The 27,326-nt window shown below is 35.4% G+C and overlaps 3 protein-coding genes and 1 non-coding gene across 5 annotated transcripts; all 4 read right to left on the bottom strand.

Annotated features, from left to right (window-relative positions):
• Positions 1-104: 104 nt before the first annotated feature.
• Positions 105-8,304, bottom strand: LOC104883920 (wax ester synthase/diacylglycerol acyltransferase 11). Of its 2 annotated transcripts, XM_010668523.4 has the most exons (7): positions 7,941-8,301; positions 6,251-6,850; positions 5,501-5,567; positions 4,825-4,937; positions 4,440-4,649; positions 1,446-1,583; positions 105-643 (listed from the first exon to the last, which is right to left on the bottom strand). In XM_010668523.4, exons 1-7 carry the CDS (start codon positions 8,208-8,210, stop codon positions 467-469), a joined length of 1,575 nt encoding a protein of 524 aa, XP_010666825.2. In that variant the 5' UTR covers positions 8,211-8,301; the 3' UTR covers positions 105-466. The 2 variants fall into 2 exon arrangements, with proteins under 2 accessions (XP_010666825.2, XP_048491095.1); XM_048635138.2 differs by lacking the exon at positions 4,440-4,649 and having other exon boundaries at positions 7,941-8,304.
• Positions 8,305-11,317: 3,013 nt separating this feature from the next.
• LOC104883808 (wax ester synthase/diacylglycerol acyltransferase 11) lies at positions 11,318-15,870 on the bottom strand. Its single transcript, XM_010668398.4, has 7 exons — positions 15,453-15,870; positions 13,624-14,214; positions 13,436-13,502; positions 13,226-13,338; positions 12,882-13,091; positions 12,418-12,555; positions 11,318-11,895 (listed from the first exon to the last, which is right to left on the bottom strand). The coding sequence occupies exons 1-7, from the start codon at positions 15,702-15,704 to the stop codon at positions 11,704-11,706; spliced, it is 1,563 nt and encodes a 520-aa protein (XP_010666700.2). The 5' UTR covers positions 15,705-15,870; the 3' UTR covers positions 11,318-11,703.
• Positions 15,871-16,353: 483 nt separating this feature from the next.
• Positions 16,354-16,426, bottom strand: TRNAA-CGC (transfer RNA alanine (anticodon CGC)). Its single transcript has one exon. It is a non-coding gene; the product is annotated as a tRNA-Ala (tRNA).
• A 1,214-nt stretch (positions 16,427-17,640) lies between these two features.
• Positions 17,641-26,977, bottom strand: LOC104883732 (dynamin-related protein 5A). Its single transcript, XM_010668316.4, has 16 exons — positions 26,629-26,977; positions 25,721-25,784; positions 25,529-25,633; positions 25,274-25,375; positions 24,633-24,683; positions 24,476-24,537; positions 23,930-24,020; positions 23,286-23,350; positions 22,916-23,110; positions 22,712-22,831; positions 21,402-21,472; positions 21,020-21,245; positions 20,146-20,196; positions 19,345-19,573; positions 18,099-18,238; positions 17,641-18,025 (listed from the first exon to the last, which is right to left on the bottom strand). Exons 1-16 carry the CDS (start codon positions 26,755-26,757, stop codon positions 17,897-17,899), a joined length of 1,830 nt encoding a protein of 609 aa, XP_010666618.1. The 5' UTR covers positions 26,758-26,977; the 3' UTR covers positions 17,641-17,896.
• Positions 26,978-27,326: the final 349 nt, after the last annotated feature.

Below are 27,326 nucleotides of genomic sequence, written 5' to 3' on the forward strand. Positions count from 1 at the left end.
GTTATTAAGCTATTTAGTATTTCAATTATTTTGATAAATAATTCGTTTGTTTGCAGTCTCTATGACATCCATACTACATCATCACAAGAGATATCATCTCCATGTACGTACAATGCGAAACATAATATAATTACGCTATAGATCAATATAATTACAACATGCACTTACGTTTAATAACATGTACAATACAATCTTATTACATGATGAAGCAGACCGTACAGTGTGATGATACTTCACAATATTCACAATCTCACATAGCTAAGATAGAGAGTTTGGATTGACGTCTCATACTGAGAAGTCCAGAAAATTTCTACAAAATTCAAAGTGTAAGTTTGGTACCAACATACATTTTGGTACCAAATGACTCTATATTGATATCACTGACTTAACTTTGGTACCAAAAATTATGTGAGATGCCAAATAAGTTACCAACACTTTCTCGTAAGGTATTAGCATAGGCCGGTACCTATGACGAAGGGCAACTTGGTTTGACAATACCTTGTTTTATAACAGCATCCTTGATTAGCTTGAGAGAATCAACAATGTCATCACACAATTGATGAGGATCAGGAACTGTGTATTCATCAACAGCCAGAACTATTGTCATCTTGTCACTGTAGCTTTGGAAGTTTATCAGCACAGCCTGCAGAATATCATCATTTGTCAGTTAATATTTTAGTAGATAGAAGTTTAAATTGGTTCAACTCAGAAATAAATTACATAATACAAATACTACCTCTTTATTTTTTTAGTTGCAACATTTGATTTTTTTACATTTGTCGAGACGGTTCTTTAAACGTTAATGTCTCTCATTGGGTGTGGGTAAAATTATAAAAATTTGATATTTAAAATCCTCGCATTGAGATTTGAGACGAATCTAACAAAATCCCATTTGACTATGTTTTTTCCTATACAATGATGCAAGATAGTTTAACAAAGTTGGTTGATGAATAGTGTACAAAAACAAATGATGCAACTAAAAAAATACGGAAGTAGTATATGATAATATGAGAACTATATTATATTAAAGTATTTGATTTAAGCAACGACACGTCGACACACATTCCAAGAAATCCATTTATAATTGTCATATTAGTTTACACATAATTCTTTCGGTTAAACTTTATAAACTTAAACCACAAATACTCATCAATATAATAATTAACAAGAAACAGTCATATGAAATTTTATAATTTTACCCATAGATAATTAAAGATATTTATGATTAAATGTCTTATTACATATCTTAAAAAATCAAATCGAGTAAACATATATGAAATGAAGGGACTATTTTCAGAAAATGTGGTCATTATATTTTTTTTGAAAGATGGTCATTATATAGTAATATACTACATATGACTAATAATTTTGGACGAGGAGTTCCTTTTATGAGTTTTAATCTTTTAACAAAGAGAATTTAGTGGTTGCAAATTGAACAAACGTACATGTGGTTGGCCGTAGGATGATGGGGCAACAAAAGCCAGCGGTAAGCCATAGAAGGCAACATCCTCCACAGGTCCAGGTAAATTTGAGAATCCCATTGTTGTATGAGAGTTTATTCTATCCGATATAACACTTGCAACCTGCCAAAAATAATTGCTAAATTATGCGAAAGCATGTCCAACAATAATTTTATCAATTTATTGTTGGAAAAGACCTATAAAAATTGCTATTTTATTGAGAAGACTTAATAAAAACATAAGCGCTATATACAACAAAAAAAAAAAACGGTTTTTTCACCAAGTACCCCCGAGTTTTCAAAAAATTCACCTGGTACCTTCTAAGTTTTCAAAATTCACAGGGTACCTCTAAGTTTCAAACTAATACACGGGGTACCCTTAAATGCCCTTAATGACTAACGGCGTTAACCGCCCTTAGTCATTAATCCTAATTTTCTGTTTTCAACTCAAATTAACCTCTAAACCTAATCCTAACCCTAACCCTAGAGCTGGCCACGGGCCGTGCTGGGCCTGACCACGGGCCAAGCCCGCGGGCTGAAGTGGAATACGGGCCGGGCCAGGCCCGTGGCCCATCAAACTCGTGCCGTGCCGGGCCGGGCTGAAATTGTGGGAAACTTGTCCATGGCCCGGCCCGGCCCACGGGCCTGCGCGGGCCGGGCTCGTGCTCACCGCAAGCCTGGTCCAAAAATCACAGTTTTTGAAAAAAAAAAAATTGCAAGGCCCACGGGCTCGTGCCGGGCCCGGCCCGAAATCTAAAATCTCCAAACGTGCAAGGCCCACGTCCCATGTTATGGCCAGCGGGCCGGGCTCGGGAAGCCCGCGGGCCAGCCCAGCCCATGGCCACCTTTACCTAACCCTAACCCTAATCCTAACCCTAACACTAACCCTAAACCCTAAACCTAAACCTAAACCTAACCACCCTTCCCCCACCCCTACCCCATGTCCCACCCCCCAGCCCCCTCCTCACCCCAGCAGCCCCCCCCCCACCCTCGCAACCCCACCCCACCGCAGGCCCCCAACCTCCCTCCCCACTCCACGCAATTTTCGCAGCCCCTGAAATCTCACCCTCCCCACACCCGCACCCCACAGTACACCCCACCCCCGCACCCCCGCACCACCATCTCGCTTCCATTTTCGCACCCCTGAAATCTCACCCTCCCCCACAGCCACACCCCCACAGTACACCCTCACCCCGCGCCACCACAACACCATCTCGCTTCCATTTTCGCACCCCTCCCACCCCCCTTGCACCACCTCTCCAATTTTCGCGAAACAAAAATTCCGCCCACAGCGAAAAAACAGAGGGAAGAAGAAGGGGTTGCAGGCGGCGCGGGGGGGGGGGCGCAGGCAGTGGGGTGCGAAAATGAAAGGGGGTGGTGCGGTGGTTGGCGCGGGAAGGTCGGGGGCGATGGGGAGGGTGGGGGCTGCTGCTGAACTGAGAGGGGGAGGAGGCCTAGGGCGGCGCAAGGGTGGGAGAGGGGCTGCGGGGGGTGGGGGAGGAGGGCGAGGCGAGGGCGCGGGGGTGGGGGAGGGGGCAGGGGTGGTGGGAGGATGGGGGGATGGGTGGTGGGTTAGGGTTAGGGTTTAGTATTAGGGTTAGGGGTAGGGGTTAGGATTAGGGTTAAGATTAGGGGATTAATTAGGGTTAAAGCAGAAAATTAGGGTTAATGACTAACGGCGGTTAACGTCGTTAGTCATTAAGGGTACCCCGTGTATTAGTTTGAAACTTAGGGGTACCTGGTGAATTTTGAAAACATGGAGGGTACCAGGTGAATTTTTTGAAAACTCGGGGGTATTTGGTCAAAAAGCTGAAAAAAAAACTAAGTACAACATCTAAAATTATGCCTAACTTAACCATGGTTAATTAAAAATTTTCTTAATGATATAGTTTTACCACTATACTCACCCCGGCCATAGCAAATTTGAGAATATAATTTCACTCATCACAAACACTTTTCCCTTTATCACGTAAGTACTCTCTCGTTGCTGCACCCATTTTTTTTATTATAATTGGGCTTCAACTATGGAGATCGCTTTTATAAATAATAATAATAACAGCAGTTCGGTGAGTACTGAATTGTTTAAATTTCAAATTTATTGTCATATTATTCAAAGTTGGTAGGTCGTATTTTATATTTTTCGGGTTGCGATTATGAAAATGGGGTCATATATAAATGATTTCCCAAAGCGGGGTCATTTGTCATAGATGACGCCCCCTTAGGAGGGTCATTTGTCATAAATAACCCCCCAAAAGGGGGTCATTCACCCCCAAGGGTAGGTTAGTCTTTTAATATGTTTTGCTGTATTTAGCCTTTTTTTTTCTGTATACAGCACATCTTTTTTTTAAAAAAAAAAACTATAATAGAAAAAAAAAACCCAAGTTGGTCGCATTAATGAGAAAGGAAGGGGAAGAAAAATCAATGCCAAAAAATTGACTTCTTAGTTGGAAAACATTGAAGTGGTGTTATATAACAAATTAAAGGAAAGTATAATAACACGTCTCTTTAGACATAAAAGTTTTTATTAATAAGTTTTTTCCAACAAATGAACAAAATAACTATTATAATAGGTCTTTCACAACAAAATATAAAAAGACCTTGCACGATTAATTTCCAAAAGATTTCCTAAGAGGCGGAATGGTGTGGACGACTGGTGTTGCTATTGCAGTATAACTGTAGAAGTATCAAACTATCAAACAAATAGTAATATGCCTTGTATTATATAACCCAGTCAAGAACTTAAGCCAATTCAAATACATAATACAAGGCATATTACTATTTGGTTATATTATTGGATTTTTGGATCCAATTACCCTCAATCGAATCTTCCAAAAAATCTCAATTCAAATTACTAATTCGAATTGGATTAGATTTCGTATTTTATACGAATAACTTTCACCCTTAATTAAAATATAGAAAAGTAATTTTCCTAAAAAAAAATATAGAAAAGTAATGAAAGGGAGAATATAGCTAGTAATACCTTGGAACCAAAAAACTTCATAACTATTTCAGCCATGAAAAATGTGTAAATGGCCTCAAAAGAATGCTTCTTTTTGTCAACTCTGGTCTTGGCATCTCGGATGTAATCTAGAGGATCATCATGCAATCCGAGGGTAAATGGAAGAAGCATGAAACCAACTGAATTACCCCATTTAACCTCTGCATCTTTCTCCATCATATCAGCTAAAGCCTATATATGTTGATACATGATATGTAAAGAAAATGATTATTATTTATTGTACATAATACTTATAAATTTGTTTCAGGTTTACCAATTTCTAAGTACACCCGAGTATATAATAAGTTGTAGCATTTATTCTATGATGTACACGAAGGAAGTAAATAGTTTTGGCGAAGTGTCACACCTGAACTCCTCCAGAGGGTCGTATATTAACCAGAAGAACTGATCTAAGACGAATATTGCTAAGAAATCTCTTCATTTTTCCTCTCGTGTCTTCATTAGTGTCTCCCTTATTTCCTGAGAAAAAAACATTAGTATTTAAGATGCTAGTCTAAACATCTATAAATATATTAAAAGGCGTTCCTAAGAACGTATATGTGCCACGTGTGACCCTCCCTCATCAAATAACATTATATCCACGTCTTTCTCATATAGTAAAAAAAAGAAAAGAAGAACTGTTTACGTAAAGATTCAAACTCATAACCTCAAGTATGAAAGTAAGAAATCCAACCATTACTCCACCATACCATTATTGATTTTGTAATCAAAATTAATGATGACATGAATGGAAAACGTTTGAAATACATATAATGAACAAGATGACTTTTTTAAATGAGTATAAGAATACTTATTTAACTACTAATAAATTGTAGCAAAGAGAAAATACGGGGCATCGCCCGGGCCTAAATACTAGTTATTATTTTAAGACTAGCTAACAAGGGCTTTGTACAAAAGAAATACTTAAGTTCTATTCTTTTGGACTTATTTCAGTTCAATTCAATTCAATTTCTCCCAATTTAATCCAAAAGAACGAGGCCTTATGTGCTTCAGCAAATTATTGTGAAAGACAAAATTATTACCATATTTCCTGTAAAGATACTGAGATAAACCAGCCTGCGTGATTCCAACCGCCACGTCATTGATTGTCTGTAAATCCAATGTAGTGTACATTTAGCAAAATGTAATGAATCAATTTTAATTAGGACATTGTTAGTTTCTAAAAAATCAGTTTTAATAATATATATTAAGTTTCAGCTAATAAAAATATAATTATATAAACATTAAATATCAGTTTAAGTAAATAAAACCCACCAATTAAGTATAACAAAGAATACTAAAAAATCAGGAAAACCTAGCTTTGATCAATACAAATCAGTAATTGCATACAATAGCAAAATTTACTTTTCTTAATACTAAATAAATTCACATAGGTTTGTTTAGTAAAAATTATTTGGACTTTTCTGAACTAAGCAGCATAAGGCATAAGTTAAGAATTTCGAGATTTCATTTAAAAACAACAACAAGATTATATTTGGAGATAATAAGCAAGGATAGATATTAAAGACAGAGATAATCATGTAAAAAAATTTAATTTGATTGGATTTTGATATGTAAACTTTTTGTATAATGATATCTTATATAGGAATTTTGATTCTCTTAACCTATGTCTTGTGATATAGGTTAGAAATCCAAATTTTTTTAATCATTTTTGATTAGTGAAAATCTTGTAATAATAAATTGAATTAATGAAAATCGTGTTAACATGATAAGGCTTAATTAAAAGAAAAAATAAATAAAAGTAAGACAAGAAATGGAGTAAAGAAACTTACACCACCAATTGCATTCTTCACAAACTTCATATCGTCAAGGCTAAAAATCTTGTACACAACCCGCCTAGGGGCATTTGCTCCTTCCGGGGAACTCTTAAATGGACAATTATCCTTCAAAAATAATGTAGTTGCTACAAACAACAATATATCTATTGAAGTGTTCCAAAACAATTTCAGGATCATCCATAAGGCTATAGCCCATTTCCAAAATAACCCTTTACGCGTATTGTTATTGTTATTGTTATCATCGTTACAGAGCTTTGAAGCCGGAATTGTTGGCAAAGCTTCGGGATCAGATGTTTTGCGCGTAAGGGCTAAGAGAAGAGAAATTAAAGACGTGCCATCGCCAAGTGAATGATGAACCCGAAATACTGTGACCGCCTTGACATCTTCTGAGAGCTTAAGGTTTAGGACATGGACGTCCCAAAGTGGCCTTGATTTGTCTAAGGTTGTTTTGCTTAGGTTGTATATGTAGTCTTCAACATACTTTTCTGGTGAATCTATGTTTTCAGGGTTTATTTTTGGAACTATGATGTGTTTGTCTAAGTTCACTTCTGTTCTTGTCCATCTCAGTTTTTCTCCTTTACACGGATTTCCTTCCTGTAGAGAGCAAGGGTTTTGTGATATTTGTACGAGTAAGTATCGATATTTTGATTGTTCAAGAACAATAGTTATTATTTACAGTTTTGTGATTAATACATAGTATTATATGAAAAATATTATCATATGGGATTTTTCTAGATTAGTTCGACATATAATTTAAATTAAAATATAATTTAAATTAAAATATAATTTAAATTAAAATATAATTTATATGCTTCTGTATCAGGAAATACAAGTAGAACAACTAATAAAAAGCAAGGAAGTATTAAATATAAATATGATATATAATTGCAAAAAAAAATGATCTTGAAAGCATTATTTGGATCATACTTGTACCAGCTAGTTCATCTTTAAAGAGTGTTAGTTAACATCAATCACGTCATTTTAAATTGACCAGATTTAGAACCTTATAAGGTTGTCTTCACATCATCTAAATTTTACTAAATAAAAAGCATTTCTACTAAAAAGAGAAACTCAAATGATTAGGAGTGTTTGGAAAATAGCTTAAACAAAATTTTGAGTGGTTACGTTGACTGAAATGATAAGGTAATACAGCTACTCGAGATCGACTCGGTCAAAGCTCGACTCGAGTGAGCTCGAATCGAACTCGAGCTCGACTCGAGATGTTGGTGAGTCGAGTTGAGCAACTCGAAAACTCGTGAAAAGCTCGAATACCTAATTATTAATAACAAAATACCTAAATTCGATCAACATTTTTCTACCTTATTGTTGCTTGTAACATGAGACACTTATAAGTTACTCGAAATCTACTCGGTCAAAGCTTGACTCGGTCAAAACTCGACTAAGTCAAATGCTCGCTCAGAACTCGGTCAAAACTCGACTCGAGTGAGCTCGGCTCAACTCAAACTTGACTTGAAATGCTAACGAGTCGAGTCGAGCTAGCTCAACTCAAGCTCGAACTCGACTCGCATCATTGCCACCCCTAGTTGCAGGTCAACCCATTCCAACACCTTAATGAAAAGCATGCATGTGGAGTCAAGAACATCTAAAACTTTCTCAAAATCAAAGATAAAAAAGTAAAAACAAGAACTCTACATCCTAGTTTAACTAAGGGGTGAAAAATTACCACAACACTTGAAAAACGAGGGTGTTTGCAAAGGGTGCTTGGGAATTTGGCCTTCAAAAGCTCAACATTAACAGGAACTTTGACACCCATAATAGCCAAAACATGTATATTAAAGTCTGGCTTATGAAATGCAGCTGAAGCTGGACTTAGTAGCTCTATTCTTTCTTCATTATCCAGCATCACTAATTCTCTATTACAATTAATCTCTAAGGGTTGAATAATCCCTCTTTTCATTGACCCTGATTTTCTCCTCCTAATCACGTAGTCCATAGCTAATAATCAAAAGGAAATCAACAAAAGAAAGACAAATGAAAATATTGTAGGAACTAGGAAGTGTATATTATATGGTATAAAAATTAACTAGCTTTCGAGTGTGTTTTATAGACTAGTTAGGGGAATGTTTCTTGAATTCTTGTTAGCAAATCATTTTTGTCTAAGCATTTAATTGAGGGAGTTGGGAAACTTAAAATTTAATGCTTTGTTTTGTAGGAGTAGCAAAGGGAAAACTCCGCAAGTCAAAAAGCTAGGAATTTATACTTCACCTGTTTCAAAATACTCGCTACACTTTTCATTGTCGGAAGTTTCACATTACTTGCTACACTTCCTTTTTGGGCAATAAACTCTCTTTATCTCTCTCCTCTCACATGGATCCCTTTTCTTTTTACTATCTACCTCTCTCTTCTCCCAAAATTGTTTAGGAGTCCGTGAATTGAGAAGTGTAGCGAGTAATTTGAAACGGAGGAAGTAATAATTGTGGAGGTCGGATAACGGATATTGTTTCAATAAAATAAATAGAGGATCGAAAAAAAGAGTGAGTAGCATTTTTGTTGTCAAGAGGACCTGACCTCCTAAGTCCTAACCACTCAAATTTTAAACCAAGTTATTAACCACCAAGCCAACTGTCTCCTTCAAGCTTATAAAAACCTCATTAAATATATACAGAAAAAATCTACAGAGGACTAACTAAAAAAAATATGGGTCATGGCCGTAGGGGTAGATTGCAGGAGCCAGTGCCCTGCCAACCCCCAATGTGGCTCCGCCCATGACAACAACCCAATTTGTTGGAAAAAAGCATCTGTGTTATCCACTTGATCGTACGGACGATTCAATGATATTGTATTTTTTGGGGGGATCCCCTTTTGGGAATCTCATGGTAAGAAGAACTTTTCCTCTAAGATGTAATCGCATTGGATACTCAACCAAAGGTCTAACAAGTACCCCAACCCCCCCCCCAACCCCCCCCCACACACACATTAAAATTACGCTTCCACCAATATCAGAACATTGGTCTCCTATGTGTGAGATAAGAAGCGATACCATTATACGCAATAATGATCCTTGCCTCCTTGGTTCAAATATTACATATGAACTTCAATTACTTGATTGAAAGGTGAGAGATGACCAAGTCTTGTATTGTCTCACTCAAATTAATTGTTATTCTTGAAAAATCTAAAGCCAGGGTTTTGAAATAGTTTATTGTCATCCTTATCTTACTATAAATTACTGTGATCTCATGAAATATGACAGATTACTTGTGCGATTGTCTTGTTACTTGAAAGTACCGTGTTTTGCCTAAGAATCTTCAAGAATAAAATGTAAGTGTGGTGAGTTGTGCATTCATTCATGCGGGCCTTGTGCTAGTTAGTAGTTATTTCTTTGCTTATTAAGTCCTTTACAAGTCAATAGGGTCATTTTTTTCTTGAAGAGTGATGTTTTGTGGTTGGTGTTTACTGTTTAGTGCCAACTACTACCTACATTACATACAATGATTAGTCCATCTACGTGTTTTGAAGCAAGCGTCTTGTTGTTTGGAATTTCAAGGGCGGACATTTTAAAAGGGAAATTATACTAAATAGTACTCCTTCCGTCTCAAAATATAAAGCACGCACGATTTTCGAGGTCGAACTTTGATTGTTAATTACTCATAATTTACATGGATAAAAATATTTGAACATTAATATTATTATAGTATTTTTCATGACGAATCCAACGATATAATGTTTATAATTTTTATTTATCATAATATGAGAGATATTTGTGGTCAAAGTAAATTTTCGTAAAACATAAATGTCTTATATTTTAAAACGAAGGGAGTAGTATAACCAGTTAACTACATGTGTACTCTACATATATATTAGTAGATATATTAGGAATATTGCGATATAATATTATGCTTAGGGTAGATTGTTATCTTATAAAATACTACCTTTGTCTTTTTTTAGTTGCACCATTTACTTTTCACATTTGCCGCGCGAGACAATTCTTTAAATGTTAATATCTCTTATTGAGTGTAAGTAAAAAATATAAAAATTTGATATTTGGCATCATCGTATTGAGACGAATACCCCACTTGACTATGTTTTTTCTTATATAATAATGCGAGATAGCTTAAATAAAGTTGGTTGATAAATAGTGCCATAAAATCAAATGGTGCAACTAAAAAAGTACTAGGTAGTAGTATCTTGTGATTTATTTCTTATAACTGTTTGGTTAATATTAGTTTCCTACTAATAAGAGTGAGATTGTAATATTGTAATCATGGCTCATTATTGAACACTAATCATACAATATAAACTCTTGTTATTTTCTTCCTTTTATAAACATTAGATCTATACTAATATATTAAAAGGCGTGCGTAAACAAGAAACGGTACCACGTGGTGCTCTCCCTAGGGAGTTTTAGTTCATGTAATCCATGTACAATGAAAAAAATTAGAAATTGCATAGTATAGGTTTTGATCCTGTGACCTCAAGTTCAAGTACTAAAGTTTTAACTACTAGACCAAGTTGTATTTAGTGATATCATATCAAAGTACAATATTAATAAATGAAAATTTTCTTACCCGGGGCATAGCCCGAGCCTAATAACTAGTTAATATTCAAAAGCTGTGATTTTCATTACATATGAAGGGGGCAGAAATAGATTGACAACAAATTGATATTGATGTAGTTGTTCTAAGAACCCACAACAATATATAGGGTTGGTACATTGATTAAAAATGGGCATGTTGATTTGGGCCTATTGTTGCAGTTTTACAAAGGAGATGCAATTAACATAATGTCCGAATCCAAATGCTAAAGTTTTCCAAACGTAACAATAAAGCCAATCCCAACATATGAAATGAAAACCAAATATCCAAGATGAATTAGATCTATATACGAAATATACTTGCCAATTATTTTTGCTACATTTTTATTAAGGTAAGATGAAATCCCTTGCAACTTGCAAGGAAAGGGGGAAATTGGAGATCCCTCCTTGTAAGGAGTGAAACTCGATCCTAGAATCTTTAGGATCAGAAATGATGTCAAATTATCAACACCACTAGACTATCACCTGCTGCTCAAGTATTTTTGCTACATGCATAAACTCTTATAGAATTATATATAAGTATATCCTTCTTCATTATTTCACTATGAGGCAACATGAACATCCTATTTCACAATTTTGACTCTCTTTAAAAAGAAAGCTATGTAGTGTTCATGTCCTTATTCGGGATAGATTTTTATATCTCCCAAGAGGTAAAGTGTCTCATTTATGTAGGATAATTATATTTGTAATGGTGTATAAGTTTTGGTGGATTAATGGTACATACAAATGGGGTGGTACTACACTACAACATTTTGTGGGTGGTGACGGTTTACATCATAATTTGGTTCTTGTAGTGGGTGGTGGTGGGCACGGTGGTGATCGCGGCGAACATTCGAGTCGATTATTCTCCGGGACCCCGGTTCCATTAGTACCTCCCAAAGGGTACCGAGAACAACTATATAGTTTGGCAGCCTTTTGTTGCCACAAAGTCCTTGACAAGGCCTTGTGTTATAGCAGCCTCCTTGACTAGTTTAAGAGACTCAACAATATCATCACACAACTGATGCGGGTCTGGAATAACTTCTTCATCAACAGCCAGTACTACTGTCATCTTGTTAATGTAACTCTGAAAATTGATCATCAACTCCTGTATACCAAATGCCATTTTAAAATTAACCTCAAATGATATGTATTAGCAAAGCTTTACTTGGTTTATTTTACACACAAGTACATTTTTTTTTTTGAAAGACTACACACAAGTACATAATTGATATTGATCTGCACCCTATCTTGTAAAACCCTTTGAAAAATATATAGTTTACATAAATAAATATTTGACACTCACTCAAAAAAAGAAGTTTTTTGCACAAGATATATATTGCATAATATAACATTACGAGTTCTATTTTGCTTGTAAAAAAATGATTTTTTTGGGGTAAATGAACGACTAAGCACAATGATGTAGACGGGATTTGATCCCCGTAAGACTTTACTAACATAATTGGATGGCATCCAAAAAAATGTGCTTGTAAAAAAATGATTTGTTTGGGATAAATGAGCGACTAAGCACAATGATGTAGTTGGGATTTGATCTCCCGTAAGATTTTACCAACATAATTGGATGGCATCCAAAAAAAATGATTTATGGGTTGTAAAATTAGCAACTTACATTTGGTTGACCATAAGAAGATGGGGCAAGAAAAGCCAAAGGATGGCCATAGAAACCAATCTCTTCCATAGGTCCAACTAAATTTGAGAAGGCGATTGTTGTATGCGCGTTGATTCTATCCGAAATAGCACTTGCAACCTGTGAAAAATTAGTTCATGAATCATGCTTGAATATCTTTATGAAAGTAATGCACATAAAAAGCTTGTTTTTATTCACCCGAAATTTTCATGTTATAGATGAAGTGGTGTATTACTATTGAAGGAAGACATGATAGATAGTGATTTAGTCATATGGCATTACATCATGTTACCATTATATAGGATCCCTCTTATATGTATCTAAGTTAAATTAGCGAAAAGTTTTGTATAAGGAGCCATTTTAAGTAATGAAGTAGACGAGGTTTGATCTCAAATCTTGGGTAATGCCCCAAAGATTTAGCCAATTGCGGAAATATAAAAGTATACCTTAATACCAAACAACTTCATAACTACTTCAGCCATGAAAAATGTGTAATTGACCTCTAAGGAATGCTTCTTTCTATCAACTGTGGCCTTAGCTTCTCGAATGTAATCCAAAGGATCGTCGCGCAATCCAATGGTAAAAGGAAGAAGCACATAACCTAATGAATTACCCCATTTCGCCTCCGTATCTTTCTCCATCATATCAGCTAAAGCCTACAATGTTACATGGCATTTGAAGAGATTGTCATTCATATATATGATCATATTTTTTCATACATAGCATATACTTATTATTATGTGAAGAAAGGAATAGAAATATAATGTGTTGTTTTAAGAGAATGCCTCACTTGTATTCCTCCAGATGGGCGTATGTTTATAAGAAGAACAGATCTAAGACGAATATTCTTGGGAAACTTCTTCATTTTCTCGGTTGAATCTTCAATATTGTTTTCATCATTTCCTGAGTATCAGAGTACTTAGAAAGCATAAACAAATCAACTTAAACAAGCTTTTTAGTTTTTAGTACAAACAAAATGTTGTAAGGCAAAAAAAATTACCGTATTTCCTACTAAGATATCGAGATAAACCAGCTTGTGTGATTCCAAGCGCGACATCATTGATGGTCTGTACATCCCAAAAAATGTAACACATAGTATCTAGTTACGTGTGATGAATTAAGTTTCACAAAAACACTAAGCAAAGATTAATGCAAGGACAAGTAAAAAGGTAAGATTAGCAAACTTACACCACCAATTGCATTCTTCACCAATTTCATATCATCAAGGCTAAAGATCTTGTAAACAATGCGCCGAGGTGTATTACTAACTCTGCCTAAGGAACTCTTAAGAGGACTATTGTCCTTAAGAAAAAGCGCGGTTGCTACAAACATCAACACATCATTGAAGGTGTTCCAAAACAATTGCAACACCCACCATAACACAAATATCGATCTACAAATCAACCCCTTACGAATTTTGTTATCATTCGACATAATCTTTTGAGTAGGGATTGTTGGCAAGGCCTTGGGATCAGAGGTCTTACGCGTAAGAGCCAACAACAAAGAGATCAAAGATGTGCCATCGCCAAGTGAGTGATGAATCCGAAATATTCCAAGAGCCTTAACATCCTCATTGAGCTTAAGATGGAGAATGTGAATGTCCCAAAGTGGCCTTGACTTGTCTAAGGTTGTTTTGCTTAGGTTGTATATGTAGTCTTCAACATATTTCTCTGGTGAAACTATGTTTTCAGAGTCTATATTTGGAACTATAATGTGTTTGTCTAAATCCACTTCTGTTCTTACCCATTTCAGCTCTTCTCCTTTACTTAGATCCCCTACCTGTAAAAAGCAAACTTTGTATTTGAGGCATTATCACATTTGAAGTTATCAATATTGTACTAAGAATCAACAAAAATCACATTTCTTATCCATAAAATTAACTTCTTGTTATGATGAATCATTGATTCATTGTATCATATGCACAAGAAAAATCTCTTATTAGAAACATAATTCTATTGTTTGGTTGATTTTATGGCATGTAATTGTTAGTTAAATGACTAAACTACTTAATGGTTCATTTTTCATGGATATCCCCTTTATACAGTTTATATATTTTCCTTCATTTTTGCCATTTGACTAACTGATTTAGCATTTATACGTGTCTAGGTGTTTATATCTGAAAGGTAATTTAGAGTGCATTTTTTTCACCTTATTTTTATTTTAGTTAGTTTTTAATTGAAGTAAGTTATTATTGAGCAAAATAACATATAATTTCGCAAAATAACATATAATTCCGCAAAATAATCAGATCTATTACTTCTTACCTTCATCCCAAAAACAAAACAAAAAATCAATAAAAAGATGCCACCTCTTAATCAGTTGGTATAAGCTAGCCATTAGACAACCTCAAGGCCTCAACCTAACACACACCTTCAATAACAATATACTAGCAAGTAGCAAGTCACCTAAAATAAGTTTGTGGCAACATCGATATATTGCGCTGAACCAGTCACATAAAAGTCTTTTAGGCTTTATCACCCTAGCTACAAAAAAAAATTGGGTGCTCTTTCGGGAACCCATAGTAAGATAATTTTTTCTCTAGACTGTCCTTACACAGGACACTCACCCATAAGCCTAACAACATACTTCCGCCAAAATTTAAACCTTGATTTTTCATGTGAGAGATGAAGTGATACCATTAGACCCCAAAGGTTTTTGGTTATCACCCTAGCTACATGTGTCACTCTACGTTATCTTGACAAAGTGAACGAAATCTATACTAACATCAAAATAATCAATATGCATACCCCACAATTGTTATTATTGGTTATTTTTAACACCTATGTTTACAACTTACAAGTACATAACTTTGTATAATTAATTTTATTCCTAACAAAAATACAAAAAAGGAGTATATGCATTAATACAAATTCAATTTTCATACCATAACATCTGTTTTCGAAGTAGTAAAATCAAAAATACTAAATCATATATAATATATAAATAGTATCAAAAGTTAAAGTGCGACAACTAATAACAAACAAAGGTACGTAATCACCAAAACAAAAGCACATTACCACAAGACTAGAGAAACGAGGGTGCTTGAGGAGAGTAAGGGGAATTTTAGATTTGCAAAGCTCAAGATCAACAAGAGTCTTACAACCCATAATAGCTAATATATGTATATTGAAGTTTGGTTTATGAAATACAATTGAAGATGGACTTAATGGCTCTTCTTTTTCCTCCTCATCAAACTTCATTAATCCTTTATCAATAACCTTAATAGGTTTTATCATCCTTTTCTTTCTTCTCCTAGTCACAAACTCCATATATAATAATAATAATAATAATAATAATAATCCCAAATAAGAGGATAGAATGAGAAATGAGAAAATTATAATTTTAAAAAAAATTGTGTGGTACAACAAAGTTTTGAATCCTTTATATAGAGTATAGTTGGAGATAGAAGTAGCAAAATTCTATGTTTGTTTCTCTTTTGTTGGCTTAGCAAAGCATATTTGTCATGGTAGTAAGCATTAATAAGGGGAGGTTGGGAAAGTTCATAATTAATGCTTTAGTTTGTTTGGAGTTAAATCTGTAAATGACACTGATTTGATCTTGAGGACAAGTGTTCATGCTTTTGGTTGTTGTTGTTGACTGATGGAATTGATGATGGAAGCTAAGATGAACATAAAACTATGATAAATATATATAAAAGCTAAGATGAAAAAAGATAATCTAAGATAAATCAGGAAATTACACTGATTTGATCTTGAGATAAGTGTTGATGCAAACATAAGACTTAAGATACATATAAAAGCTAAGATGAATTAACATAAGCTAAAGATACATATAAAAGCTAAGATGAATGAACATAAAACATAAAACAGACTTAAGATACATATAAAAGCTAAAATGATAAAACATAAAACAGAAGCTAAAAGATGAAAGATGAAAGATGAAAGCAGAACTTAAAAGTGGAGGTGCGGGGAATCGAACCCCGTGCCTCTCGCATGCGAAGCGAGCGCTCTACCATATGAGCTACACCCCCTTTGATGTTAATTATTAACCGCATACTGACTAACTATACTAACTGGGGAGTAGGTATAAAATCCAACTTCAGAAACAAACCTCCAAAAGCGTATATTGTGCTAGATTACCAGACGGGTAACATTGGCATTTGGCAGTAACAGACTTTTTATTTATTTTCTATTTTAATTTTTTAGGAAAGATAATTGGTCCGAAACCAAGCGTTGCTAAGCTAGTAAGCCTACTGGGAACATCAGTTTAGAGGTTTGCGTACGAGGCAAAACAATCCAGAAGTAAATGCCCAACAAATTGTTAGGATGAGGATCCGAACTCTGAAAATTGCCCTGAAATTTGAGGTGGTGCTCCACTGAGTTACTACATCTCAAGCATAATATAATAAAAAATAATATATCACCTTAAATCTTCTATTTTTCACTCTCTTGGCTTCTTTCTTACTCTATATGCCATCAATTTTTAACAACTTATGAAAAAAATCACACATCAAATATTGCTTAACTTTTTCACTTTTTACATCTTGATGCATCTCTACCAACTATATATATTATTTTTGTAGATCTTTTTATCATTAAAACTCAGAACTCGTACACCATTCCTCTTTCCCTTGAGAAAATGATGTCTTAACTTTAAAAAAAAAATTCTTCTCATGTACCCAAATTTTTAAAAAAAAAAAAATACCAACCCTCCTTTTTCCCTTTTAATTAATTACGTATCAGTAATTCACATGCTGATTAAAATTCACTGCATCGAACAAAAGAAAAGAAACGCCACTGATTCATTATGCACTTGTGCTTTGCGTCATTTCACAAACTTTATGCATTTGAGTTAACCGACACTTTTATCCTTCCAGAGAGAGTATCACTTTTATAGCTTTATGATACGAGTGTGAGTACATCCGTGACAAAAACGCAACCATACAACTACACAAACTGCTTTTATATGAAAATCTATAGAAATCTAAATATAAAATAGAAGAATCATAGATAAAGACAGCATATTGATTTCAATTGTTTAAGATCACATTTTAATTCATATAATAAGTAATTAAACGGAAGCATCAACATCATGTAGTTCTCAAAAATATGACATATGATCTCGACTCAACTTCAGAACAGGATAAAAGGTGCAGCTCAGCTACTTGAGGCTGACTTGGAGATGCATTTGCCACAAAGGAAAGGCCAACGTAATTTAAACACTTGTCCAAATAACGATCTCGCGTCGGCAAAAAAGGCACCTCATTGCATAGAAGCTGGAACATAGTAGATGTTTAAGAAAACATCAACGATGAATGATTAGACGTACAACCACAAGAGCATATACACATGCTGCTAGAAATGAAATTGAGCGAATATGTGCTACAATGGCCTCAAATATGGATTGAGAAAACCAAGCCGTATATTCTATATGATGAATTAAAGAATCACATTTTTGCTACAAGCTAGCAATTCTGAATGCACAACGCTCACGTTTCCCTTCACTTGGCCCAGGTAAGTGCGTCAATCTCAGACTGTGCAGTCCTATACAACTCCAACCTCTTCGCTAGATTGGTACGCCTCTGCATGATTGCTGGATCTTCATCCAACATCTTACCCAATACTTTTGCCTGCAGAGAGAGCAGCATATTAGGTTTACAGAGAACAATATATAAGTTGATCAATTAAAGTTGGAACACCGACCTCTTTTCCACCTAACTCTGTAAAGAAGTGATCAAGCAAGCTGCGCTTTGCCTCACGTACTTGACAATAAACAATGGACTTTGGAATGGAATTCCTCAGAGACCCACAAACCAAGTTCACGTATGACAAGACCGTAGTTCCTGTAGAAAAGCAAATGAGAGGCCTTGCGATCAGCAGTTTGACCCCAGAAAAAGGCATACCTTGAGTACATCCACTAATAAACACGAGAGCGCAAAGAAAAAAGAACATTTTTTCCACATTCAAACATACTAACCTTGGTTGTGCAAATTTTTATTAATATATGAAAACAAATGTATGCCTTGAGTAGTACGTAAGATGTTGGATTAATCTCAATGGTCAAAGTTGTACATTGAAAAGAAGAACGTCAAAGTTTTGTGGTTTAAAAGACACGCAGAAAGTAGATGTTGAATACAAGGAGTTAAAGCAATGTCCCACACAGAAAGAATGGACGAATGTAACTCACCTTATAGTTGGCATCTTTGTTTATGTTTTATACAAGGAAAGATGGGTTGGGCCTTGAATTGGGAATTATTATCCTATTTCTGGGATTAGATGAATATAGCTATTGGTAATTATATTTCGAATCAAAGACTTAGAACTTATGTGAGTAATTCACAGCAAGTAATTATTTATGGTTAATTGTGTTTTCGTCTTTTCGATAAAGCAGTTTAGGAAGTCAGTTAACTTCCAAAAAACCGTTATTAGTGCCTTATAAATACAACACATCAGAATAATGATTAGTTTTCTTCTTCCCTTTATTTCCTTGTTATTTTTCAACTCTACAAAAATCTTAATGGAGATTGTTTAACTTCTTGTTTCATCGTTCTATTAATGAGGCAACCTTGGGGGTAAATTAGAGTGTTAATCCGAACAGCAATCATAGTGGGGGATAAAATTATCAAGGACAGTGACTCAATCATGTCCTAATATAGTTTCTATATAATCTTTATTGTCGTATTAGTGAAATATTCTAACAGAAATATGACTAGATGATAAATCCTAATGACAAACAGCAGTATACAGCCAAAAAATGTTTAGGTTAGTTCCCAATATATAGAATCTTAAACCTAGCCACTTAAGACAAGCAGAGGCTCATTGTGAGACGCATAGATGAGTTTAGGTTTGGCAATACAAAAAAGGCTTTACTCAAAATCAATGTTCTTTTCACCACCTGATGCATGCATAGTCATGACTCATGACAAAGAAAGTGTGCAATGTGGCTTACCAATGCGACGGAGATACGTATCGTTATAACGATCAAATATTGAATGTGTTGGGTTTCCACCCTTCTCAACATCTTGAGGAAGCTTTCGAAAAAAATCAACCGTGAGGTAACCACACTCCATATCAACAAGCTGCAAAGTAGCTCTCTTGCTTTCATCTCTCGCCCTCTCCAATGACTCAACAGCGGCATTTGAAACTTCAACTCGAAGGGAGGGGTACTGTCTTAGTTCCTACACGCCAGAAAGAAGAGACATGCACAGATTGCTAAGCATGTGAACACCATAAACAACTATAGCCAGAAGAAAATGCGTAGCGTCAGTCTGTTAAATACTTCCTCTGTTTTTTCTGTTTGCACCATTTCGTTTTTGGTACTATTCATCAACCAATTTGTTAAGCTATCTTGCATCATGATATAAAAAAAAAAAACATGACATAAGAAAAAACATAGTAAAGTAGGGTCTTGTTAATTTCGTCTCAACTCTCAATGCAAGGATTCCAAATATCAAAATTCTATAATTTATACTTATACGCAAATAGAGACATTGACGTTCAAAGAAGCGTGTAGGCAAACGTGAAAAATTAAACGGTGCAATCAAAAAGCAGAGGAAAGTATCCAAATTGAGGATTATCTGACACATACTACAAATAATTGGAAAATATTATATTTATACTAGTAGGTTATCAGCACTAATCAATCACCAGAACAGATTAAATGTATCCTCCTAGACTATTTCAGTCCTTTACACAAAAATTATATGTAAAAGTGGTAATGTAACCGAAATTGCAAAAATCATGACTGTACCGATGTTTCATTGATCGCTTTGTGAACAAGCTCCTTCAATAGTGCATGAACCTGGAATTACAAAAGCCATACAGTCAGAAAAATAAACATAGGAAGGCAGACGTTTCCCAAAATAAAGAGCAAAAATGACTTCTCGCTCATATTTCTTTTAAACGTGCAGATTTTGCAAGCTTAAACACGAGTTAACCACCTCCCAACAAACCCCTCCCTCCCAAAATCAAATAAAAGGAAAGAGATTAAAGAGCCAAATTGCTTGAGATTGTCCAGAGTTTGTCGCTCTTGTTGTTATAATGCATCAAAAATACTGAGAGCCAGAAACCTAATAGCCAAGATTATATCAAGCTTGTACAAGCAACCAGTTTATGATGCAGGTGACTGTAATTAACCCAAACAGACCTCATTTCGATAAAATGACTTCCCACTCCACTGCAATCTCAATTTACTCTAGACTTTTCGGTAACAATTGCAGATAAAGGGTTAAGTACTTAACAATGTAACACAAACTGGATGCACAGACATGGTGTTTCTAACATACGGTCTACTTCAACCTTGAACCACCACAGGAGGAGGACAAAGGCAATATAGGAGATGAAAGAAAAATGACATCCTAAATCCCAATTTCACGACATGCACATGAACACAAACGTTATATTTTTATTATTTCAATCAACCTGAAAGGTATAACCCTTAGAACTCCCCCCCCCCCCCCCCCCGCCCCCTCAAACATAATACTTTTACATATTTTGTAAAGATCCAGCTTCAAGAATTTTCAAAATAATTTTACTTTTATTAAGAAGCCCCAGTAAACCTCTTATATACCCTACTCATACGAAATTAGTTAAATATTCTATTTGTATTTTTCGAAAAAGCGTACCGCATCAACTGCAGCTTCAGCAGGACCTCTAATTGAACCCAAACAAGATTCGATAAGCCGACGATACCCTTGTTCAGGAGCAATAAGATGAGGTTGATACCCATCAGCTTCCGTAATTAATTTCCTCACATTCTCCATGGAAAGTTGTTTGTCAAATTGCAACCTTTTCAAAGCAGCGGGAAGTTGATTATCAAACACACCATAAATTTTGTCACCACCCGGACGTCTGCAAAACCGCAATTGAAGTTCAATGAGATTGAGAAGAAAAGAAGGGGGTACATTGCTCATTTAACTAAGAAGCCAATACTGCATTCTAATTATTTAACGACATACAAGTGCAGAACACGCATTAAGTAATAGAAGTTTAGGGCAAATTACATACACTCCATCGAGATGTTCTTTAAATATCTGATCAAATCCCCGGCATATTTCCATGATCATGTATAACTTGCCCTGCATCACCACAAGATGATAGTAAAAATAATCAATAAGCATACCAATTCAAATGTCCAATGAAATTTAGCTTCATGCCCCGGCGATGTTACATGACCATCCTAACAGATGTTGGCAAAGCATGATATATAGAGCACCAAGATCCACATCGAAACAACTCACAATGTACAAAAATTATTTACTTAATTGAGTTAAAACGAGTTCTATGAGTGGCTTACAGAAGGTCGCAAGAAGCCAACTTGACAAGTTTTCAAGTAATTATACCACAACACCCTTTTTAGTTGACATGTTTTAACTTGGGGGACTATTCACATATCCTACTTTGACTATCTTTGATGATTCAGACTCAAGAAACAACAGCCATATAGGATCAGGGTATATTTGTCTCAATGTATATTTTCAAAACATCAACTTTTTGCAACTTTTGCATATTGATAATTAGAAATAATAATGATAAAAATTATGCATTGATAAGCGTGACTAAAGAAACAGGTCAACTAAGAAGAAATGGAATACGTATATGATAATTGTTAACAAAGATAGAAATAGAATAAGTAATTTAGGCCCTTGCTTGATCAGAGCTAGTAGCCCTAGTCTCTCTCACGTAGGATCCCCATCATGGCCATTCCTCTTAATCTAATATCTTTCTCAAGATCAATCAAACTATATAGGCTCAAGACAAAAGACAACTTTTGGTCCAGCTGTCCAGGGAATAGACATATTGCAAATGGAATTGTTCAGGTCACCTTTGACTGTTAATTACTTCAAGTAGATAATGTTAAATTTTACAAAAATTTATCGTGTACAAGTGTAAATCTAATACTATATTTATTCTAACTTTTATCAGCCACATTATATTCCATCTGTTCCATATTGACTGACACAAACTATTTTGACACAAAATCGGAAAGTGAAACAGTAGAGGGAAGGAAAACATAGAGAGATAGATTGCTAGAAATGGTATGTGGCATATAGAATGGGAAAACCAAGAAGGAATTTATGGCAATTAATTTGGGAGGGAGAGTGAGATATTTTGGTGATCAAAGCAAACTTTCAAGAAGCATGTGCGCTTTGTATAAAGATTCAGAAGGAGTATACAATCTGAGCATGACTCCATGATTTCATGGCAATTTTATAAATATTTTGGAACTAATAAGAAAACAATTTTTGCTAACTATATGGGATAGAAGGAATATTAGAAACAAAGAACTAAAGCGTGTGAAGCATAGATATACTTACTCCAGCATCAGTAGCAACAGGCTTTCCCAGACGGCTCAACTCTGTTTCCAGGTCAACAATAGTTTTGCTAATAAGAGACTGAAGTCCAGGAATCCGAGATTTGATGACACTTTCTAAATGCTGAAAGATTCAAGAATCATAATATTAGGCTCATCGACAATAATAATTGAATAAAATAGAAGTAACATTCCGTTTTCTAGGTACCTTGGACATCATCTTGGCTAAGAACTCTGAACCCATTCTATTAGCCATATGCTTATACTCTGGGCTACTGGACCAGAATTCTCGCTCTTTGCGGCGGGCAACAATCATATCAGTATTTTTATTAATATCAGCCTGTGAACGATTCACAACACCAACCCACGGAAACTGCAGCTTGTATGATCTGCCTTCCAAAATCTACAAATCAAAGATATGAAGTAAGATTTAAAATTACAAAGGTATGATAAAGGTCTCTATTTATCTTCTTTCTTAAGAGGTATTGTTGGTTTTACCTTCTTAAAACGCATAATCGCAAGGATAAAGTGTAAGTTATTCAGAGTTATAACGTCAACCTAACAAAGAAAGTACTTACTTCGACAGCATCAGTTCCTTTGTCCATAAGATCAACCTTTGTCAAAACTCCAAATGTCCTCTCACCTAAAATTTAACAACCACAAAATAATAACAATTAGCCCAAAAATCCAACTGTTCACAGAGCTACCCGGTAGTAAAAGATAAGAATTTTAAGCTATCAAAATCGTATAGCACTTCCTCAGAAGAATTTGAGATATACAGAGAACAAACCCAACTCCTTAAGGGTTAGGTTAGTAAATCCAGCTCGAGACATGTTCATTGACGAAACCGCCATACCACATCACAACAGCATGTGAAACTTGCATACTTTAATACTTAACTTACAGATGACCCACATATTTTTAACCCCAATGACCAAAATTACAAAAACTTTCACTCAAGGACCAAACTCAAACATCACTAATTGATATATGTATATATGCCCTTCAATCTTAATGGCCTGCAGCCAATCCTCCACAAGCCAAAACTCCTCCAGAAAGCCCAACACATGTCCTAAAAATCTGCCAATAATCGTACTCCAGATGCTTGAAAACCCCCAATGGAGCTCAAGGCAAGCAAGAGCTAACAGCATGCTTCACTGCATGTTCGGGTTAAGTACAGTAGTAAACCAACATAGATGGAGAAAGGACAGATATATCTTACCTTTGGGGTCCACTTCACGAGAAATTTTAATTGCATCAGATGTAGCGAGATCTTGATTAGCAGGAGAAATTGCCAAAATGATACAGTTAGGCTGCAACAAGCAATGTATCAGCAATTCAAATGACAGTAAGTGGTCATGATGGAAAATATAGACCCTCGATAAAAGCTCGGGGGGGGGGGGGGGGGGATAAGACCAATAAATTATAATAGATTTCAAAAGTTGATGGCACATAGTCTCAAGTTATAGAGAGCTAAGAGACATGACTTTCAAGTGATTTGTTACTTACGTTTGAAACCTCCCTATCAGAAGCACAAGTCTATTAGACACACCAGCTAAATTATCATGAATTTTTTTGCCAAATTGTTATGAGAGTCCATTTATGCAGTTTGCACACGCTCGTAGCTTAAAGATGAGAAATACTATATTCAAGTCTGGGCATGGAGTTTACTTACAAACACTCTAGTTAACACTGTGCAAACCATGAAAGTTTTAGAAGTTGAGTTCCAGAAAAAAAGCGCAATACTTAAAGCTTGTTTGCACATTACCTTCTCAATATAGGAGCGAACCATAGTTTCAATGTCTTGAGAAATGCTTTCAGGTTGACCCTCTGCAGCAATGAAACAACAATTGAATAATCAATATCATACGTCTAGCAACAACACTTTTTGAAAAGATAGTAGCGCTTAAATGAGGATAGCTTACCAATAGCCACTTTGGTAAGCCCGGGAAGATCAATCAGCGTAAGATTAACAACTGCCAGAACCGAAAAGGTAATCAGTGACACTACTTTTGATGGACTGGTATCAAAAAAATTTACAAGCTACAAACAAAAGTGAATATGATCAAAGATCAATTGACAACTATTAGAGGCAAAATAATTTAAACTGGACCTGGACTCAGTCTACTTGTCAAACCAGGACATCCAGAGACCAAAACTAGTTACTAGCTCAGCCCAGTTTTTGTTCTAAAGAGGACTTGCAGATCCATATCATGATTGCTTGGATTATTGCATCTCACTTTGAATTTTAAGCACTTGCTGCCAAAGGCACAGGGCAAACAGGGAGGGGAAAAAGGGTGCTTTCAAGGCCCCCTAAGAACATGATGTCACAATGATTGTGTTTATTAACATGAGCCTCTAAGATTTAGAGGAAGTAGTAAAAATACGAATTTTTCCCTATCTGTTATAGTAGTTATTTTTACATTAATGATTACCTTCATCTTATAAAAGCATGGCCAAATTTTTTTCCTTGCAATAAAACCTTGATGTCTCATGAAAGAATACAAGCACCTCAACACATTCAAAATGCAAAACAGAGCACAATAGAAGCAAAGTTGTGCCTCACCTTCGGGGGAATATATACTTAGATGTATCGGAACACCAGAGATTGCTTTACTACGTCCTGTCTCTCTATCTGTCTCATCCGCTATCTCCTTCCGCACAGCAGCTGAAGAGTAAAAGCCAACGTTTACACTCAAATATTGCAGCAGGAAAAATTATCAACAGCAACTCCCATTGTACACATAGAGAACCTTGTTGGATACACGAACAAGAGATTATAATGAGACAATAAATGACCATCTATGAAAGGAAAACATACCAAAATCTGTGAATCGTTTCCTGGGAAGGTGCATAAATTCGGCCCATTCTCTTTTTTCGTCAACCCTGTGTAACTGTAGAACAAGAGGACGCCTAGTCACAATACCTGCATAAAATAGTAGCATTAGTTACAACTGCATATTAAAACATAGATAATGTGGTAAGTAAACCATAGGAAGAACAATAAATTTACCAGATCCACGAGGCAAGAAGTCCTTGCCAACAATGCTCTCCAGAACTGATGACTTCCCTGAACTCTACAAACCATCAAAACACCCCAGGCGTAAGAACATACATTTTGATCTGGGAGAAAAATAAGAGGACAAGCTGCTAAATTCAGCTAGTGAATAACAATATTTCTAAAATCACACTTTCTAAAGCTTCACTATGTCGAACGCCACCCCTAACGAGAGTGAGACACATAAAAGAGGAAAGAGTGTCACTAAGTGTGATAATCAGGAAGCATTCCGCGCTCATAAATAAAACTTCAACAAAAATCTATACTTATGATAGATACAAAGTCTGATACTCACTACATCTTTATCCTGAAATGATCAACCTTCATTTTAGTTCGGAGTGTCCATGCTTATATAACCCTAACCTATCTACTTAAATTAACAATGTAACCCCCCCCCCTCCTCCACTCTTCTTTAACAGGAAACATTAATCATCCATGTGATACTAGATATTCTAATTGACTCTCATCCAATACATCCCTTACTACCTCAATAATTCGATCACGAAATCGACAAAGCATATAGTATAGCTAGAAGATTGCTGAACCCCGAAGCGTCCGTGATACACAAGAATTGACATGTGAGTTGTCATAGCTACATACACTAAACTAAAGTGATGACATTGAACCAAATCACAAAAATCAAGCTAACTAAGCAAGCACATCAACATAATTCGAAAAACGAAACTAAATCAAACTACGATTGAAATAAAACTCAAATAAACACAACAAAATTTCCAGCTCAAGTACAAAAACAAACAAAGATTCAAAAAGTGTACCCTAAATTACCACAACATAACAGGAAATTCAAGCGCATTAAAAGTAAGAAAAAGAAGATCTGAGTAAAATCAAAGATCTAAGAATACCTGACCACCAACGACGGCGATTGAAGGAAGAGAATCCCAAAGAGTAGGAAGAGCACTTTCATCACCATGATCGCCGAGAGCAGTACATGCTCTTTGAATCTTGTTGACGAGAGAAATCAAGTTCTCCATATCTTTTAGAAATTACCGATGTGAATTTTGATTTTAGGGTTAGGGTTTTTCGGAAATTGAGATCTGGGAATTTTGAATTTGAATGGAGAGATGAAAAGGGGAAGAAGACGCGGATAAAAGAATGTAGAAGGAAAGAAAAGAGTAGATGAAGAAGAAATAAACTGAAATGAGAAATCGCGAAATTAGATTTTTCAAAAGATAAAAAGATTAACGCAACTACGCAATTGGTTATCTACTTATTTATTTTTCACTACTGAAGTCTGAGGTGAATGGACCCGTTTTCAAGTAAACGATTTGGAGTTTGAACCGACAAAGGAAACGGCTATATTTTGTGTGTTGGTGCCCTTGGTGGGGTCTTTTATTTGGGGGACGTTTGGAAATTATACAAACGGGTCATAGACTCATGGGCCATGGCCAAATTTGAATTTGATCACGTATTCACGTCTAATGCAACACTCATAAATAAGTTTTACTAAAAGTAAATAAGGTTTAATAAGTTTAGTTTAGATAATTTTAGGTTTTTTCAGGTGAAGAGAATGCACCATTGGTGGTTCTGAAGTTTGCAAAAA

Source organism: Beta vulgaris, chromosome 1 (genome assembly GCF_026745355.1).
Source record: "Beta vulgaris subsp. vulgaris cultivar EL10 chromosome 1, EL10.2, whole genome shotgun sequence".
NCBI lineage: Eukaryota > Viridiplantae > Streptophyta > Magnoliopsida > Caryophyllales > Amaranthaceae > Beta > Beta vulgaris.

What these genes read in the sequence shown, in the direction of transcription:
- LOC104883920 (XM_010668523.4), bottom strand. Translation starts at nt 8,210, where the DNA reads ATGGACTACGTGATTAGGAGGAGAAAATCAGGGTCAATGAAAAGAGGG. An exon ending in GTATCTTTACAGGAAATATG is followed by an intron (nt 4,938 to 5,500) that starts GTAATAATTTTG and finishes TTTTTTTCTCAG; the next exon opens with GAAATAAGGGAGACACTAAT. An exon ending in GACCCTCTGGAGGAGTTCAG is followed by an intron (nt 4,650 to 4,824) that starts GTGTGACACTTC and finishes CAACATATATAG; the next exon opens with GCTTTAGCTGATATGATGGA.
- LOC104883808 (XM_010668398.4), bottom strand. Translation starts at nt 15,704, where the DNA reads ATGGAGTTTGTGACTAGGAGAAGAAAGAAAAGGATGATAAAACCTATT. An exon ending in GCCCATCTGGAGGAATACAA is followed by an intron (nt 13,092 to 13,225) that starts GTGAGGCATTCT and finishes GTAACATTGTAG; the next exon opens with GCTTTAGCTGATATGATGGA. An exon ending in CTTCTTATGGTCAACCAAAT is followed by an intron (nt 11,896 to 12,417) that starts GTAAGTTGCTAA and finishes TTTGGTATACAG; the next exon opens with GAGTTGATGATCAATTTTCA.
- LOC104883732 (XM_010668316.4), bottom strand. Translation starts at nt 26,757, where the DNA reads ATGGAGAACTTGATTTCTCTCGTCAACAAGATTCAAAGAGCATGTACT. An exon ending in CTTCTTGCCTCGTGGATCTG is followed by an intron (nt 25,634 to 25,720) that starts GTAAATTTATTG and finishes TATTTTATGCAG; the next exon opens with GTATTGTGACTAGGCGTCCT. An exon ending in AAGGAACTGATGCTGTCGAA is followed by an intron (nt 23,111 to 23,285) that starts GTAAGTACTTTC and finishes TTTGATTTGTAG; the next exon opens with ATTTTGGAAGGCAGATCATA.